This window comes from Corylus avellana, chromosome 2 (genome assembly GCF_965113065.1).
Source record: "Corylus avellana chromosome 2, dhCorAvel1.hap1.2, whole genome shotgun sequence".
Classification (NCBI taxonomy): domain Eukaryota; kingdom Viridiplantae; phylum Streptophyta; class Magnoliopsida; order Fagales; family Betulaceae; genus Corylus; species Corylus avellana.
Window position 1 is genome coordinate 613,735 of NC_142491.1, and position 13,739 is coordinate 627,473.

Below are 13,739 nucleotides of genomic sequence, written 5' to 3' on the forward strand. Positions count from 1 at the left end.
TTGTCTTGTATAAATAGGCTTTTGAGTAGTATCTTTAACATAAAATGTCTTTCCAAATAATTCAAATTTCATTGACTCATATATGACGTGTTTACAACTCTTTTGAGCTAAAATTTCAAAACACTTTGAATGGGTGCTTTGATATAATATATTGTAATTATCAAGTCATCCGTATTCATTTCTTTATTGAAAATAATTGTAATATTACAACTATTACTTTAGTTTTGATAAAAGTCACGTATTAACTTAAATATTATCTTGAAACATTTTGCTTTAACCAAAAGTCACTTTACTGAAGAAAGGTCGTACTTGAAAAACTCTAAACAGATAAATATCACAATTTTATGCGGAATTAACAGATATATATCAAAACAAACATTCATCAAAATATGAATAATCACGCACAAAGATTTTAGTGACGAAGAGGAAACCTTTTAGAAAACGTTCTAAAAGTAAAATCTCTCCGGGGCAGCCAAACCCAGGAAATCACTATCAAAAGATTATCCAGAGATTACAGACACTAGGAACACTTACAACCCTTTGCAAGACCTTGACTCTGTAAGATCGATAAGCCTCCAACTTGTCTCCTCGTTCACAATCTTCTTCAACGTGATTTTCCTTTATCGGACCCTTCCGATAGACTTCAATTAAGCACACAATCAATACTAACAAAAATCCTCTAAGAGAAATCAATTTGGCTCACAACAACATAATCACTCAAGCACAGCCTCACACGAACTCTCTGGGGATGAAAATTCGTGCTTCTCTCTTCTATAATGACGTATATATACCCCCGACAAAACCCTAGACCTAACCCACTTAAAATCACGTTTTTGGGCCTAAAATTTACGGGGTGTCCGGACAGGTTAATGGGTTGTCCGGACAGGGCTTTACAGAGCAGAAATTTAGTTACTGAAAATGCGGTCCGGATCCGGCCTGTCCAGTCTTGATCATCAGCTCCAATCGATGGCGTTTGTGGTCCGATTGAGCTGAAATTTTGCAGAGACGTTCATAACACATGAATCTACATTATGAACGGTGGAGATTGGATTCTGAGCATTCTATATCGGTGTTTGAGCTCGTGAACAGTAGCATCTGCATTTTGAAACTGAATTAAGCCAACACAAGAACTAACAGTACTAATAAAAGTAAGAACTATTAAACAACAATTTTTTAGATAAAATTACTGTAAGAATAAGTCAATCCATATAATAAATTACCTTTATTAAAAGGGCCTAAGCATTCAATTGCATATAAATGTTACAGTTTAAGCCGTAATTATCATTTGAATTAAACTTCAAAGTAAGTTTTTAAAGCGAGAGAAAAACAATGGTTGCAAAATCATGTGTTAGAAGAGTACTTATGGTGGTGATGATGGGAATGCTCACCCTTATTCTCTTTGACGTGCATGCCAATGACCTTGCATTTTGTCCATCTTCATCTCCCATTCCACTCTCTAATTTCTCTGAACTTGATGAAGGAGCAGGAGCAGGAGCAGGAGACTTGAGAATTTGCTTTATAAAAAGAGTTAGACGTTGCATTCATGAGGAAAAAGATCCTATACATGACGCGGAATATTACGAGGCAGCTTGCTTTTTTGAGGGTTTTCTTGATTGCAGAATTCATAAAATTAATGACGAAAAAATGTTCATTGAAACTTACCTCTGCTCCAACGATTGCAAGCGCATAACCCACATTCGTCGCGGCATGCATGAAAAAGTTCGTGTGATAAGATGTTTAGTCAAGTGTTGTGACAACTATATCATTCAAATGCAGAATCCTTGAGTTCCAGCTTTTGATCTGGTAAGAGTTCATAACTTCTCTCTCTTAATTAAGGGAACGCTCGTCAACATATATCTTATAGAATCTTAGGTTATTCTACCATGAGGATTTTGTACAAATTAAATGGTTTAGATTTTGTCATATTGATATTTATTTCTTTTGAAATATAATAAATACTCTAATGATAAATGTTGAGTTGATAAAAGTGATAAGCTTATATGAGAAATTCCCAAGCATTTATTTTGAAAATCATTGTTGAAATTAATTTGAAGAAAGTTAAATGTTAGATTTAAGAATATTTTAAAGAAACTGGCCATTTTCACTATCTCACTCTCCATACATTGTAGTGAGAAGGATGAGTTATATTTATACACCAATGAAATTGATTCCAAGAGAGATCTTAGGAGATATGTTGTAACGGCTAGGACTTATGTTAAATATACATGAGAAAAGAAAATAACGAAACAAGTAATGGTCATGTCCTTTGATTTATGCAGGCAACTCTTGATTTTTATTCTCTCTTTAATTTTTTTTCATTGACATGGCATGATTGTCGGTCCTAATACTCCTCCTCAAACTAGGTCGAGGAGTGAGGCCTTGTGTACCACCCCATATTTTAATCGTCGAGGAGTGAGGCCTTGTGTACCACCCCATATTTTAATCAATCATTTGTGAGATATTAATTTGTGAGGAATAAATATTGGTTGTAGGTTATTAGGTTATAAGGCCTGATTTATGAGAGATTATATTATGATAAAATTATTGGGTGATTTATGTGATAAAGAAATTTGATTAGGCAAATTGGGTATTAAGGAAATTAATCTGGATTAAAACATTAATAGATTTCAATAATAATATTATTGGTGTGATAATGTTAGCTGCAATTAAGATAGTAAAGGTCTAAAGTTATTAAATTAAATTAAATTAATACTGATAGGGATTAGTGTAATAGTGAATTAATTACAAGAATAGTTTAATGTAATAAATTAAGAGAAGAGTGTAAGTATGTATGCATGGAAGTACTTACTAAAAAATGACACAATATTGTTTCATCATTATATAGTAGTTTCATTTATATATGATATGAATAGAATAATGCATATTGTGTCAAACTGAATTAAAGAGCTGAGAAGATATAACTATCAATAGGACAGAGTAGTAACTGGTATAGGTCCAAAGACTATGAATTAATAAGGAAAAGCACACTTTATCCTTATAAAGTTTGAGCATATTTTCAATTCAACCCCCAATGTTTCAATTATTGCAATGTACCCCCAAAATTTAAATTTTTTACAATTCAGCCTATCCGTTAGTGAATGCCGTCTTCTCAGACAGAAACGTGATCGCGAGTTGTCGCGGGTAATCTCTCAGTGCGTCTTGGTGGGTTGTGCACGTGGAGCTCGAGTGTGGGTAAAGGAATTGGCGTGTGGGTGGGGGCATTTTGGGAAAAGAATGGGATTAAGTGATCATGAGCGGGTCACGTGATCATGTTTCGGTCAGAGAAGACAACAGTCACTAATGGATAGGCTGAATTACAAAACTTTTAAATTTTGGGAGTGCATTGCAAAAATTGAAACGTTGGAGGTCGAATTGAAAATCGGCTCAAACTTTGGAGGTAAAGTGTAATTTTCCCTAATTAATAAACAAACTTTGAAGTAATGGCTTCCGGTGGACTGGGAAGTAATGGCTACTAGTCCGAAAAACCAATAAGATTTATACGGTGGGATGTAATGGCTTCCAAACCTAATACATTAAAACGGGCTGGTATTTAGCCTTGCAACAAGAAGTGTGAAATAAGATAAATATAAGACTTTACTCAAACTAAAAGGTCACTACGTTGCATATGCATATATTTACAATCATTATTATTTGTATTGCTTTTAATAAACCAACACTATATTATACTATCAAAACAGAAGACTGACTTGTTTGCTTATGTAAATATTATAACATCATATTTACATAGACCTTGATGCTGGGTTCAAGGTTGAGGGTGAAGGTCCTTTCACTAGTTTTGATGGTTACAAAACCATCTAGTGCATGTTTGAAGCTACTCTCAAAGGAGCTGAAGCTACTCTCAAAGGAGCTAGCCTTGTTATTTTATGTTTATTTTCGCATTGTTCTATGTTATTCTTTTTGGAATGTATAACAAGGTTATAACTCAGTTTATGTTTGGGCTATATATTTATGTATGTTTATGTGCCGCATGTGGAACTTATTTGATACACCTGTGTGTTTATATGTAACTAAAACTACGATTCTATTTATTTTAAATATGGGGTAATTCAATCAGATCATTTGTGTTATGTGAGGTATTCTTAGTGTTTTTAATGGAAAATATATATATATATATATATATATTCTATTGTGAGATTCTAGATTTGATGTCGTAACTTCACGTGAAAATTAGATGTTTTCACTTAGGATTCTATTAAGTAGAGTAATGGCATCACAACAATGCTACAATTAAAAACTTAAGGTGAGAAGAAAACCACTAAAACGATCAAACTAAGCATGAGGTGCTTGCTTTAGCCCAGAAAAGCTTTTTTGAGTTGACACATAGAATTAAGATAGACAACATCTTTAAAACTAGGGCGTTGTTCCATATAAACTAATTCAAAAAGTTGTACATGAAGAAATGCATTTTTAACATCAAGTTGGCGAATACCCCAACCTTTCATCAATGCAACTAATAGAATAATACGGATGATGCCAAATTTTATAACTAGAAAGAAATCTCGTTATAATCAAAAACTTCAATTTGGTTAAAACCTTTGCCAACCAATCGAGCCTTAAAGCATTCAAAAGTTCCGTCAAAGCAAATCTTTTCATAAACCCATTTGTTACTGGCCACATTCATATATATGTTGGGGGCGGGGAACAAGATCTCAAGTATCTTTTTTTCAAACAAAACTTTTCAAAACATTAACAAATGAAGTTTGTTCTAGATCGCTAATATTCTAATAAAACCATAAAAAAGTTCAAATCTCGTTCGGGATTATCATTGTTTCGTCACAAATAGTCCATATGAATTTAGATGGCCACGCATTTACAAATTCTCACAAAAACCTCAATCCTGCAAAAATGTGAATGCCTATGCAAAAAAGATGGTTATCCACTTGCATGAAGTCAAATTGGTCATTTAGAGGGATAACATATAATTCTCACATAAAATCTAAAAAATATTTTTAAAATAATTAATTTATGTCTAAATCTTCAATTACTTACAATTACATGTTTTTCGTAGAATATAAAATGTATTTCAATTGAGAGCCCCTACTATCAGGTCCATCCTGATAACACACTTTTTGCAGCCTCCATTTACTATGTGAGGCATCATCAATTTAAGAAAAATGCAAAAAATAAAAGTGAGAACAATCACACCAAATAAAAAAAAAAAAAAAACGCCGGCCAGACCTACGACGTGGTGTGACCGGTTTTCGGCCAGATGTGGGTCTGACCAAACCCACAATGTGGTGTGATTGGTTTCCGGCCAGACAAGGATGATGACGACATCATCGTCTTATAGGTTGTCTTTGAGTAACGTTGTAAATAAGAGGATCGAAGAAGAAGGCTATTATGCACAAAAGCTTCACTCATTCTTCATTTTCCGTAAAAAGAATGTAGAGGATCAAAGATCGAGTGTAGAAATGTATGGCAAAACGCTGTGGGTCGGGTCTGGCCGGCGGTGAACTCCTCAAATCCCGCCCATTGTGACCCGCCTTAAAAATCATTTCTAATGCCTCAAAACCCATTTTTAATGTCCCAAAATTCGTTACTAATGCCTCAAAACTCGTTTTGAATTCAAAACTAAAACTTAGAGGTGAAAAGTTAACCCTTTAAAAATTTTATCATCCTAAAATCTAGTGTATTTTGGTCCCAAGTTATTTTTGTGCACTTTTTATGTTTTTGCTTATGTGTCGGTTATTGATTGGGGGTTTTAAAAGGAGTGTTAGATAAAATGTTTTCTCATTTCAATATATGAGAAATTTAAAAAGATAGATAATAAAAAAAAATATATTAATTCAAATATATTTTCTCTTCTACACAATGCGAACGAGATCATAGAGAGGATGCCTTTACTTTAAAGTTATATACTGTCCATACAGTGAAACAAAAATTACAAAATTTATGTCAAATCTTAAGTTGCACTGAGAAGAAACATGTAGAAGATAGTGAAACAAAGAAAGGTAATGTCAAGCCCTTAAAACAGAAAAATAATCAAAAATATTAATTCTAATATAATTTAGTTTTTCTTTTCTCCATCTAAAAACAACTCTTCAAACCACAAAAAAAAGAGGAAGAAAAAAAAAATAACACCTAATAATTAAAGAATTAAAGACGCAGTCAATTTCCCAAAGACATCATAAAAAGAACGGTGAACACGTACATAATGAGCATAAGCTTTGAGCATTCAAAACTATTAACACCAAATAGAACAAACGAAGCCATACTTTTTACATCTTCCAAAAAAGCAGACATTTGATGGCTTTTTTTTTGTCTAGATTGCTTGCTCAAGAAAAGCTCATTCCAAAATGATTTTACAATTTTGTGATCCTCTAGGGAGCTCTAACAACTGTTTAGCAAACTTCAATTGCGTTTCTAAATTCCCTTCAAAATGCTCTGAACAAGTTATAATTATTTCATCCAAAACAACTGCATTCTTGAGAAAAAACTTCACTGCAGAAAGCTGATCCTCATCTTTTCCATAAAAAATATCGACTTCAATCCACTTGACTTTAATCCACTTGAGATGGGACAAGAAACATGGAGGCACTGGGTTCAACATCCAATCATCATTTTTCCAATACCCCGACAAGAGTAACCCCTAAATTATCATTGCAACATAATATTTTATGGTAAATGGACAATAAGATGAAACATACACAAGATAGTAGACATTATAGTTCAGATGAGGTTACCTCGCAAAAATTCAATGTCTTAAGACAAGGAGATTTTTGCAATATCTTAAATAGTGCTGGACAGTCAAGATAAACAAGTCCTCCAACGAATATCAAATCCATCAGGTTATTGAACATAGGCATTTGAGAGAGGTGTCCTTTTGCATCCATCAGAACCTAAGCATGGGATAAAGAAACACATAATAATTAAAATACTGGTTCAAGTCTTAGCAAGCAAAAGAAAAAGAAATTTCTGTTTATTTGTTCGGGCAAAAGGATTTTGTGTTTAATATCAATAACACACAAGAGTAGGAATATAAACGACATTTAGGAACTTTCATCACTCAAAAAAGAACATAAGAGTGGCACTTATCCCAAACGATATACAAATACTAACCTCATGCAAGAATTCTCAAACAAAGGCAAACTAATGGTTAAATCACCAAACTAAAATCTTCTTTGAAATTGAAGAGAAACCAAATTCTGCAACATAATAGTTCTTTGAAGCTGACAAAGAATTACAGGAAATTTCATGTAACACCTATCAAAAACTTAAATAGCATTCAAACTTAGAATGGTAACTTTCCTTTATATGACATTAGCTTTACCCTTTCCAATTTTACAACTAAATCATTCCACATTTATGAAAACAATGCAAAAGAGGGATTAATTTTCCACCAATATGTTGATATTTACAGTAAATTTTGAATTTACAAAGAGAGAAGGTAGGCATACCCCAATCATGAGAGAGCTAAGTGTTAGTTGTTCTACGTTGAAGAGCCCTACAAGAAGGTTAAGCATGCGAAGAGCAATTTGTTCTGAAACATCGTCCTGCCATTCAGAATCAATCTCTGCCTTTTCCAGTGAGAATGAATTATATAAGCAATATTCGCAAATCAGATAACTGTTGTAATAAAATTCTTTCAGGCTATCTCCAACAATCATAACCTGACAAAAATCACTGGAACTCCAAAAATATTCAAAATCTATATCTGGCAACTCGTTTTCAAATATGCTGAGTGAATGTAGTTTGGGAGCAGAAATACTCACAAACTTGAGATTACCCCAGCTGCAATTTATTAATTTCAACTCCTCAAGAACTGGCAGACCAGAAAAAAGCTGCTGGGTCAAGTACTCATTCGAAAATGTAACTCTTTCGATCCCCAAAATCTTAAGACTCGAGAAACAAATGGTAGTGGGAACCTTGAGGATATAAGACATGTCAAGGTGCAAGCTTGTGAGTGTATTAGAAGTAAACAAGCAATAAGGAAGTGGAGCAAAGCCCTCAACTTTTCTAAGCTTAATATGCAACTCCTGAACATTATGCCGCCTTACTACGGTAGAAATCCATGTATAAACACGAGAAGCATCTCCAAGCACATCACAAGAGAGAGAGAATCGTTTCATAATGGATGAATCACGAAGACAAAGTGCCCTGTCCACAAAATCCATCAAAAGATTTCTATTTGCAGACTTTCTCGCAAAATCCAGATGGGGAATAGAAGCCCAAACGTACTCCCACCTTCTAGAAAGTACGCTTGTCCTAACGGCATCTGATGTTGGAAGAAAGGAAATGATGTGTCGAAGAACCTCATCGGGTAAGTTTCCCAAGCATTTGCTGTTCCCATCAATGTCCTCTTCTTCATTCAGTTTCTGCTTCTTTTGGGGTTTCTGAATAACACATGTTGTCTCCATAAACTCAGATGGTTCCACTGAAACACCCAATACTCTGTCAGATACAGAAACATCCATAAAAGGGTATAGAACTGAAATGGAAACTTTGTAGAAACACATTAACACTCAGATACAAAGTTACAAGCATAGGCTAATGCAAATTTTCACTAATTATTTAAGGATCGCTAAAAAAAGTTGGAACTTGAATGATTACCGCTCATGCCAGTGGCGAAATCTGAAACGACGTTGCTTCTGGTTGAAAGATTGGCGTTTGGGTTGGAGGGAGAAGCACACTTTAAAGTGAAAAGATTTGGAGGAGGGGTCTGAGTCTCTGGTTCTTGGGGGCAGAGGAAGCGGAGCAGACGCTCAAGAGTCAAGAACCTAGAAAATTTATGGGTCTGAATCTCTGGTTCTAGGGCAGAGGACGCGATAGCTGAAAGGCATGAAGGAGGGAGTTTAACAGGGGTTTACTGTGTCATATGCTCACTCTAGGCCCAGCCGTTTCTTGGGCTTATGTTTTTCAATCTCTTTTAGCTGAAGGGTTGGCTAGAGCCTAAAGTAGTAGTAACGCCCATTGATTAGGAATCGGGCCTAGTCCGGGGAGATTTGGGGTTTCAGTTTATATATTTGAGAGATTAGGATTTGGGAAATATGATGGATTACTTCTAATAGCACTAACAAAGGAAGAGTGAGTATGTGATTGAAGGGTTTAAAAGTGTGTTTAACAGTCAAAAAGTTTATTTGAAAAAAAAAAAAAAAAGTGTCCGTTTGGTAAAAAGAATTGAAAGCGTTTTTAAGGATCCAAAAAGTCTCAAAATGGTCAAAACGTATTTTTGGCAAAAACTTAAAAATAATAATTTTGCTAAAAAAGGTTTTTTGACTTAAAAGCTGTATTTCTCAAATATACTCTAAAATAACTCATAATAGTTAAATATAATTATAATTATTATGAGTCATTTTATTTGTCTTGTGTTCATTTTGCTACAATAAATTTTTAGGGCAACACTTTTCAAGATTTATTTTATGGATAGAGTTTTCCTCTAACTTAATTTATAAAAATAACATGTATTCCTTAAGCATGTTAAAAGTATAGTTTTCTTAATAGCATGGAGAAAGTTGGAATAAATTTGATTCAATATTAAAAAAAATAAAAGACACATGCATGTCATTTTTATATACTACGTTGGAAGAAGTTCCTACAACCCAGTTTAGAAGAAAACTTTGTCCTTATTTTATTATCTCTCTTCATTCTCTCTTTCTCTCTTTCTCTTCAAAAACCCATTTCCTTTTCGACTTTTTCGTTTGATATTCATTCAATGCTCTTCAGCCATTTTATTGAGCTCTTTAAATTTGGTTTTTCTTCCAAACTTTGAAAAAACTTATAAAAAAGTCATTAAATAAGTTATTTACTTTATTTCAAATTTAACTTTGATCAACAAGGCTATTCAAATATTAAGAGCCAAAAAGTAAAATCTATTTAGTTTTTTTAATCTTATATATTCATTTCTCTTCTTTCTCTCCACTACCAAAAACAAAGAAAGAATTAATAAAGAATAACAAAGAATATTTAACCAAAGTAGAAAAAGATGTAGAGAGTTTAATATTTGATTCATTTAAAAAGTGACTCTACAAATTAAAAAGTGAATTTTTAAATTTAACTTTTATTTGAAAAGCTTAATAGGAATGCTTAAAAAAGTTTCTTGTTTTCTTCTTGATGACATGGAAACTTTCAGCGGAGAAGCCATGAAAACTTTCGGTCCTTGAGAAAAGTTGACTGAAGTAGGATTTTCTTAAGCTTTGATTTGATTATGGAAGTACCCACTGTATTTAGAGATTAATTATGTAGTAATTGGGTGCTTGGATTTTGTTGGGTCGAAGTTTTAGCATAATTCGTGCATTCTCTTCCAGACTTTGGAGTGAATAGAAAAAGGGGCGAAATGTTGATAACGGGTTAGGACTCTACTAGAGAGTTGTCCTTCGTTTGAGGGGAAGTCTCAGGCTGCAGTTTTTTTTTTTTCCTTGTGATGTATTGGTTGTTTACTGACCTTGGTTATTTTGCTGTGTTTCTATTAGCAATTGATGTGTTGGACTATGTAGATTCACTTAGAGAAATTGCTAGGTGCCAGTAATTTATTTATTTTTTATTTTTTTATATATTTTCTATATTTTGTCTTACAAATCAACTATTAAGCCCCTCCTGTGCAGTTCTTAGTGGATAAGTGCTATTATGGTCACGCCCAGGTAGAATAGTCACAATTGGTCTTCCCCCACCTACCCTTTTTTAATTAGAAAAAAAAAAAAAAAATTGTGAACTTATATGAGCCTCACAAATCTAGTGGTTGATAAAAACTTAGTGACCCTTAGCATCTCTCATTCACTTATGTTTGTATTGGCAATTGATGTGTTGGGCAATGTAGATTCACTTAGAAAAATGCTAAGTGTCAATATTTCTTTTCATCATATTTTCTCTATTTTGTCTTACAAATCAACTATTAGATTTGTAAACTTATGTGGACTCCATATAAGTCAATAATGACGAAACTCCCTCCTCTCATGGGGTCTCAGATCTCATTCCTCTCTTTAGCGGCTAGAGAGAACAAACCCCAGCAAAGTGCATGCAGATAGTGATGGGGTAAATGTCTCTTTATAATTAGTAAGACATCAATGTCTTCGGTAGGTTTTTTTTTTTTTTTTTTTTTTTAGTATAAACATAGGCTTTTGAGTAGTATTTTTAATATAAAATGTCTTTCCAAATAATTCAAATTTTATCAATTCATATATGAAGTGTTTACAATGCTTTTCTAGCTAACATTTCAAAAAAAAATCTAATGGGGGCATTGATATAATATATTGTAATTATCACAAGTCATCCCTCTTCATTTGTTTATTGAACATAATTTCAGTATTACAACTATTACTTTAGTTTTGATAGAAGTCACATGTTAACTTAAATATTATCTTAAAACATTTTGCTCTAACCAAAAGTCACTTTATTGAAGAAAGACCATACTTATAAAAACAAGAACTATTAAACTATTTAACAACAATTTTTTAAATAAAATTACTTTAAGAATAAGTTAATTCATATAATAAATTATCTTTTTTGCAAGGGTCTAAGCATTCAATTGCATATAAATGTTTGCCTTAGTTATCTTTTTGAATTAAACTTTAAACTAAAAAAGTTTCTAAAGTGTAAGAAAAACAATGGCTGCAAAATCATGTGTTAGAAGACTCATGGTGGTGATGATGGGATTGCTCATCATTACTCTCTTTGATGAGCATGCCAATGCCCTTGCATTTTGCAAATCTTCACCTCCCATCCTACTTTCTTATTTCTCCGAACTTGATGAAGCTGCAGGAGCAGGAGAATTGAAAATTTGATTTAAAAAAAAGAGTGGAAGGTTGTATACATTTGAAAAATTCTCCAATAATTGAGGAGCTATATCATGAAGTATGTATTTTTGCAGGTTTTTACTTATGCATGATAAAATTTATGACCCAAAAATGGTGGATGAAACTTACAATTGGGCTGCCAATTGCAAGCCCAAAAAGCGAATTAGTCATAGCTATCCTGAAAAATTCAGGGATACTAAAACGATGTAGTTTTGGGATTATATATATACCTATGTAACCTTATCTTAATTTGGGATTGGGTAGGTTTGACTTTTTTTTTTTTAGTGATGGCATTGGATGAAATTTCTTTGCCTTTGGTGAAAGCATTTTTCATGAACTAGTTTTGTTAGTCTAATTAACATTCATTATGTTAATTAGTCCATTTACTTTAGAAAAATGTATTTTATAATATAAAAAAACAGTTGTGGTAGATCAATATAAAAAAATTTCAATTTTTAGCTTAAAAAACAAATATTTGGGTCTCGACAAAAAGTATTTGAACCCTAAAACAACTCATTTTTAATAAGTTATTTTAGCCCAACAAAAAGTATTTGGGCTCTCAAAAGTAAAAAGAACTCATTTTTGGCTCAATAAAATAAATCAATTTAAAACCCACGGTTAAATCGGTTAACCGAACCGTTTAAACGAGTACCGTTATAACCGATAATTTCGGTTAAAATTCTTATTAGTTCGGTATCGGTTAATAAACCGTTTAACCGAAAATTATCGGTTAATAACCGATAAGAGCTAAAACCGGACCGTTTTAACCGATACCTAGGCTTAACTCACACACTCAAAACTATCCATCCAGTAAAGACTGGAACACCAATTACCCAACGGTAGTAAGAACAAACACACCCTACTAAAAAAACAGTGGCAAAATTTACAGAAACACTTTACAACTAAAACAAAAACCAGACCAAGCAAAAATCAACTCATAAGAAACAAGAAACTTTTTTAATAAGGCGTAAACTTTTTTGACTCTAGTAAACAAGAAATTGTTTTAATCTGTAGAGTGTTGTGCAAAAACACACGATCACAATTACGGTTAAATAAGGCAAGAACAATCACACATAAAATAACACCAAGATTTAAGTGGTTTCCTCAATGTGAGGTACGTCCACTGGCGGAGGCGATCATGAAGAAATTTACTATGAAAGATAAAATACAAAAATATAGTAGAGAGAAAATTACTCATACCTAAAACCCCAATACACACAAATCTCAAGGTCTGAATGGAGGGCAAAAGTGGAAGGAAAACACTTAAAATCGCACGTGAATTGCATATGATGCGTTGGCCGTCTATTTTAACCATTTTGACTGACGAAAATGAGGTTGTTTGCTATAAAATGGTAGCTTGATGGGGTTGGGTATCACACTTGGAAGTTCATGGAGGCAAAATGGCAAGACCCTATAGTTCATAGGGGCAAAATGTAGTTTTTCTTATATTTAACTATTATGCGTTATTTTAAAGTATTTTTGTGATTATGTTTGAAAAATATAGTTTTTAACTCAAAAAATGTTTTTTAGTAAAAGCTTCTATTTTTGCCAAAAGTGCATTTTTGTCATTTTGGGGCCTTTTAGACCCTAAAAGTGTTTTTAATTCTTTTTACCAAATGGGTATTTTTTTTTTCTTCAATTTTTTTTTTTTAAGTGTTAAATACACTTTTAAACTCCTCAAAGTTGCACCATAGACCGGCGGTATGGGGGTGGCCGAACCACCCCCTTAGGCTCTAAGGGGGTGGTTCGGCTATCCCCTATGAGGCGGTTCGGTCACCCCTATCTTTTTTTATTTTTTCCAAAAAAAAAAAGAAAGATTTAATTAAATTAATAAAAAATTAATATTTTAATGAGGTGAAATCGTGCGTTTTAATTTGACTAACGGTTATTAAAAATTTTTGATAACAAAAATTTTATTATCATTTATATTGACTCAGAGAGTAAATTTTTGAAAAAAAAAAAAAAATTTAAAAAAATTTTGGAGAGTTG

The 13,739-nt window shown here is 32.9% G+C and overlaps 1 protein-coding gene across 2 annotated transcripts; it reads right to left on the reverse strand.

The window, feature by feature from the left end:
- Positions 1 to 6,132: 6,132 nt before the first annotated feature.
- Positions 6,133 to 8,822, reverse strand: LOC132178965 (F-box/LRR-repeat protein At4g14103). Of its 2 annotated transcripts, none has more exons than XM_059591571.2 (4): positions 8,572 to 8,822; positions 7,419 to 8,412; positions 6,705 to 6,860; positions 6,133 to 6,610 (listed from the first exon to the last, which is right to left on the reverse strand). In XM_059591571.2, exons 2-4 carry the CDS (start codon positions 8,376 to 8,378, stop codon positions 6,308 to 6,310), a joined length of 1,419 nt encoding a protein of 472 aa, XP_059447554.1. In that variant the 5' UTR covers positions 8,379 to 8,412; positions 8,572 to 8,822; the 3' UTR covers positions 6,133 to 6,307. The 2 variants fall into 2 exon arrangements, with proteins under 2 accessions (XP_059447554.1, XP_059447546.1); XM_059591563.2 differs by having other exon boundaries at positions 7,419 to 8,395; positions 8,572 to 8,821.
- Between the last annotated feature and the right edge of the window lie 4,917 nt (positions 8,823 to 13,739).

Bases quoted from the DNA above. Each gene is read 5' to 3' on its own strand.
- LOC132178965 (XM_059591563.2), bottom strand. The intron at 6,861-7,418 runs GTATGCCTACCT...TCCCATGCTTAG, and splicing joins TTAGCTCTCTCATGATTGGG to GTTCTGATGGATGCAAAAGG. The intron at 6,611-6,704 runs GTAACCTCATCT...ATGATAATTTAG, and splicing joins AGACATTGAATTTTTGCGAG to GGGTTACTCTTGTCGGGGTA.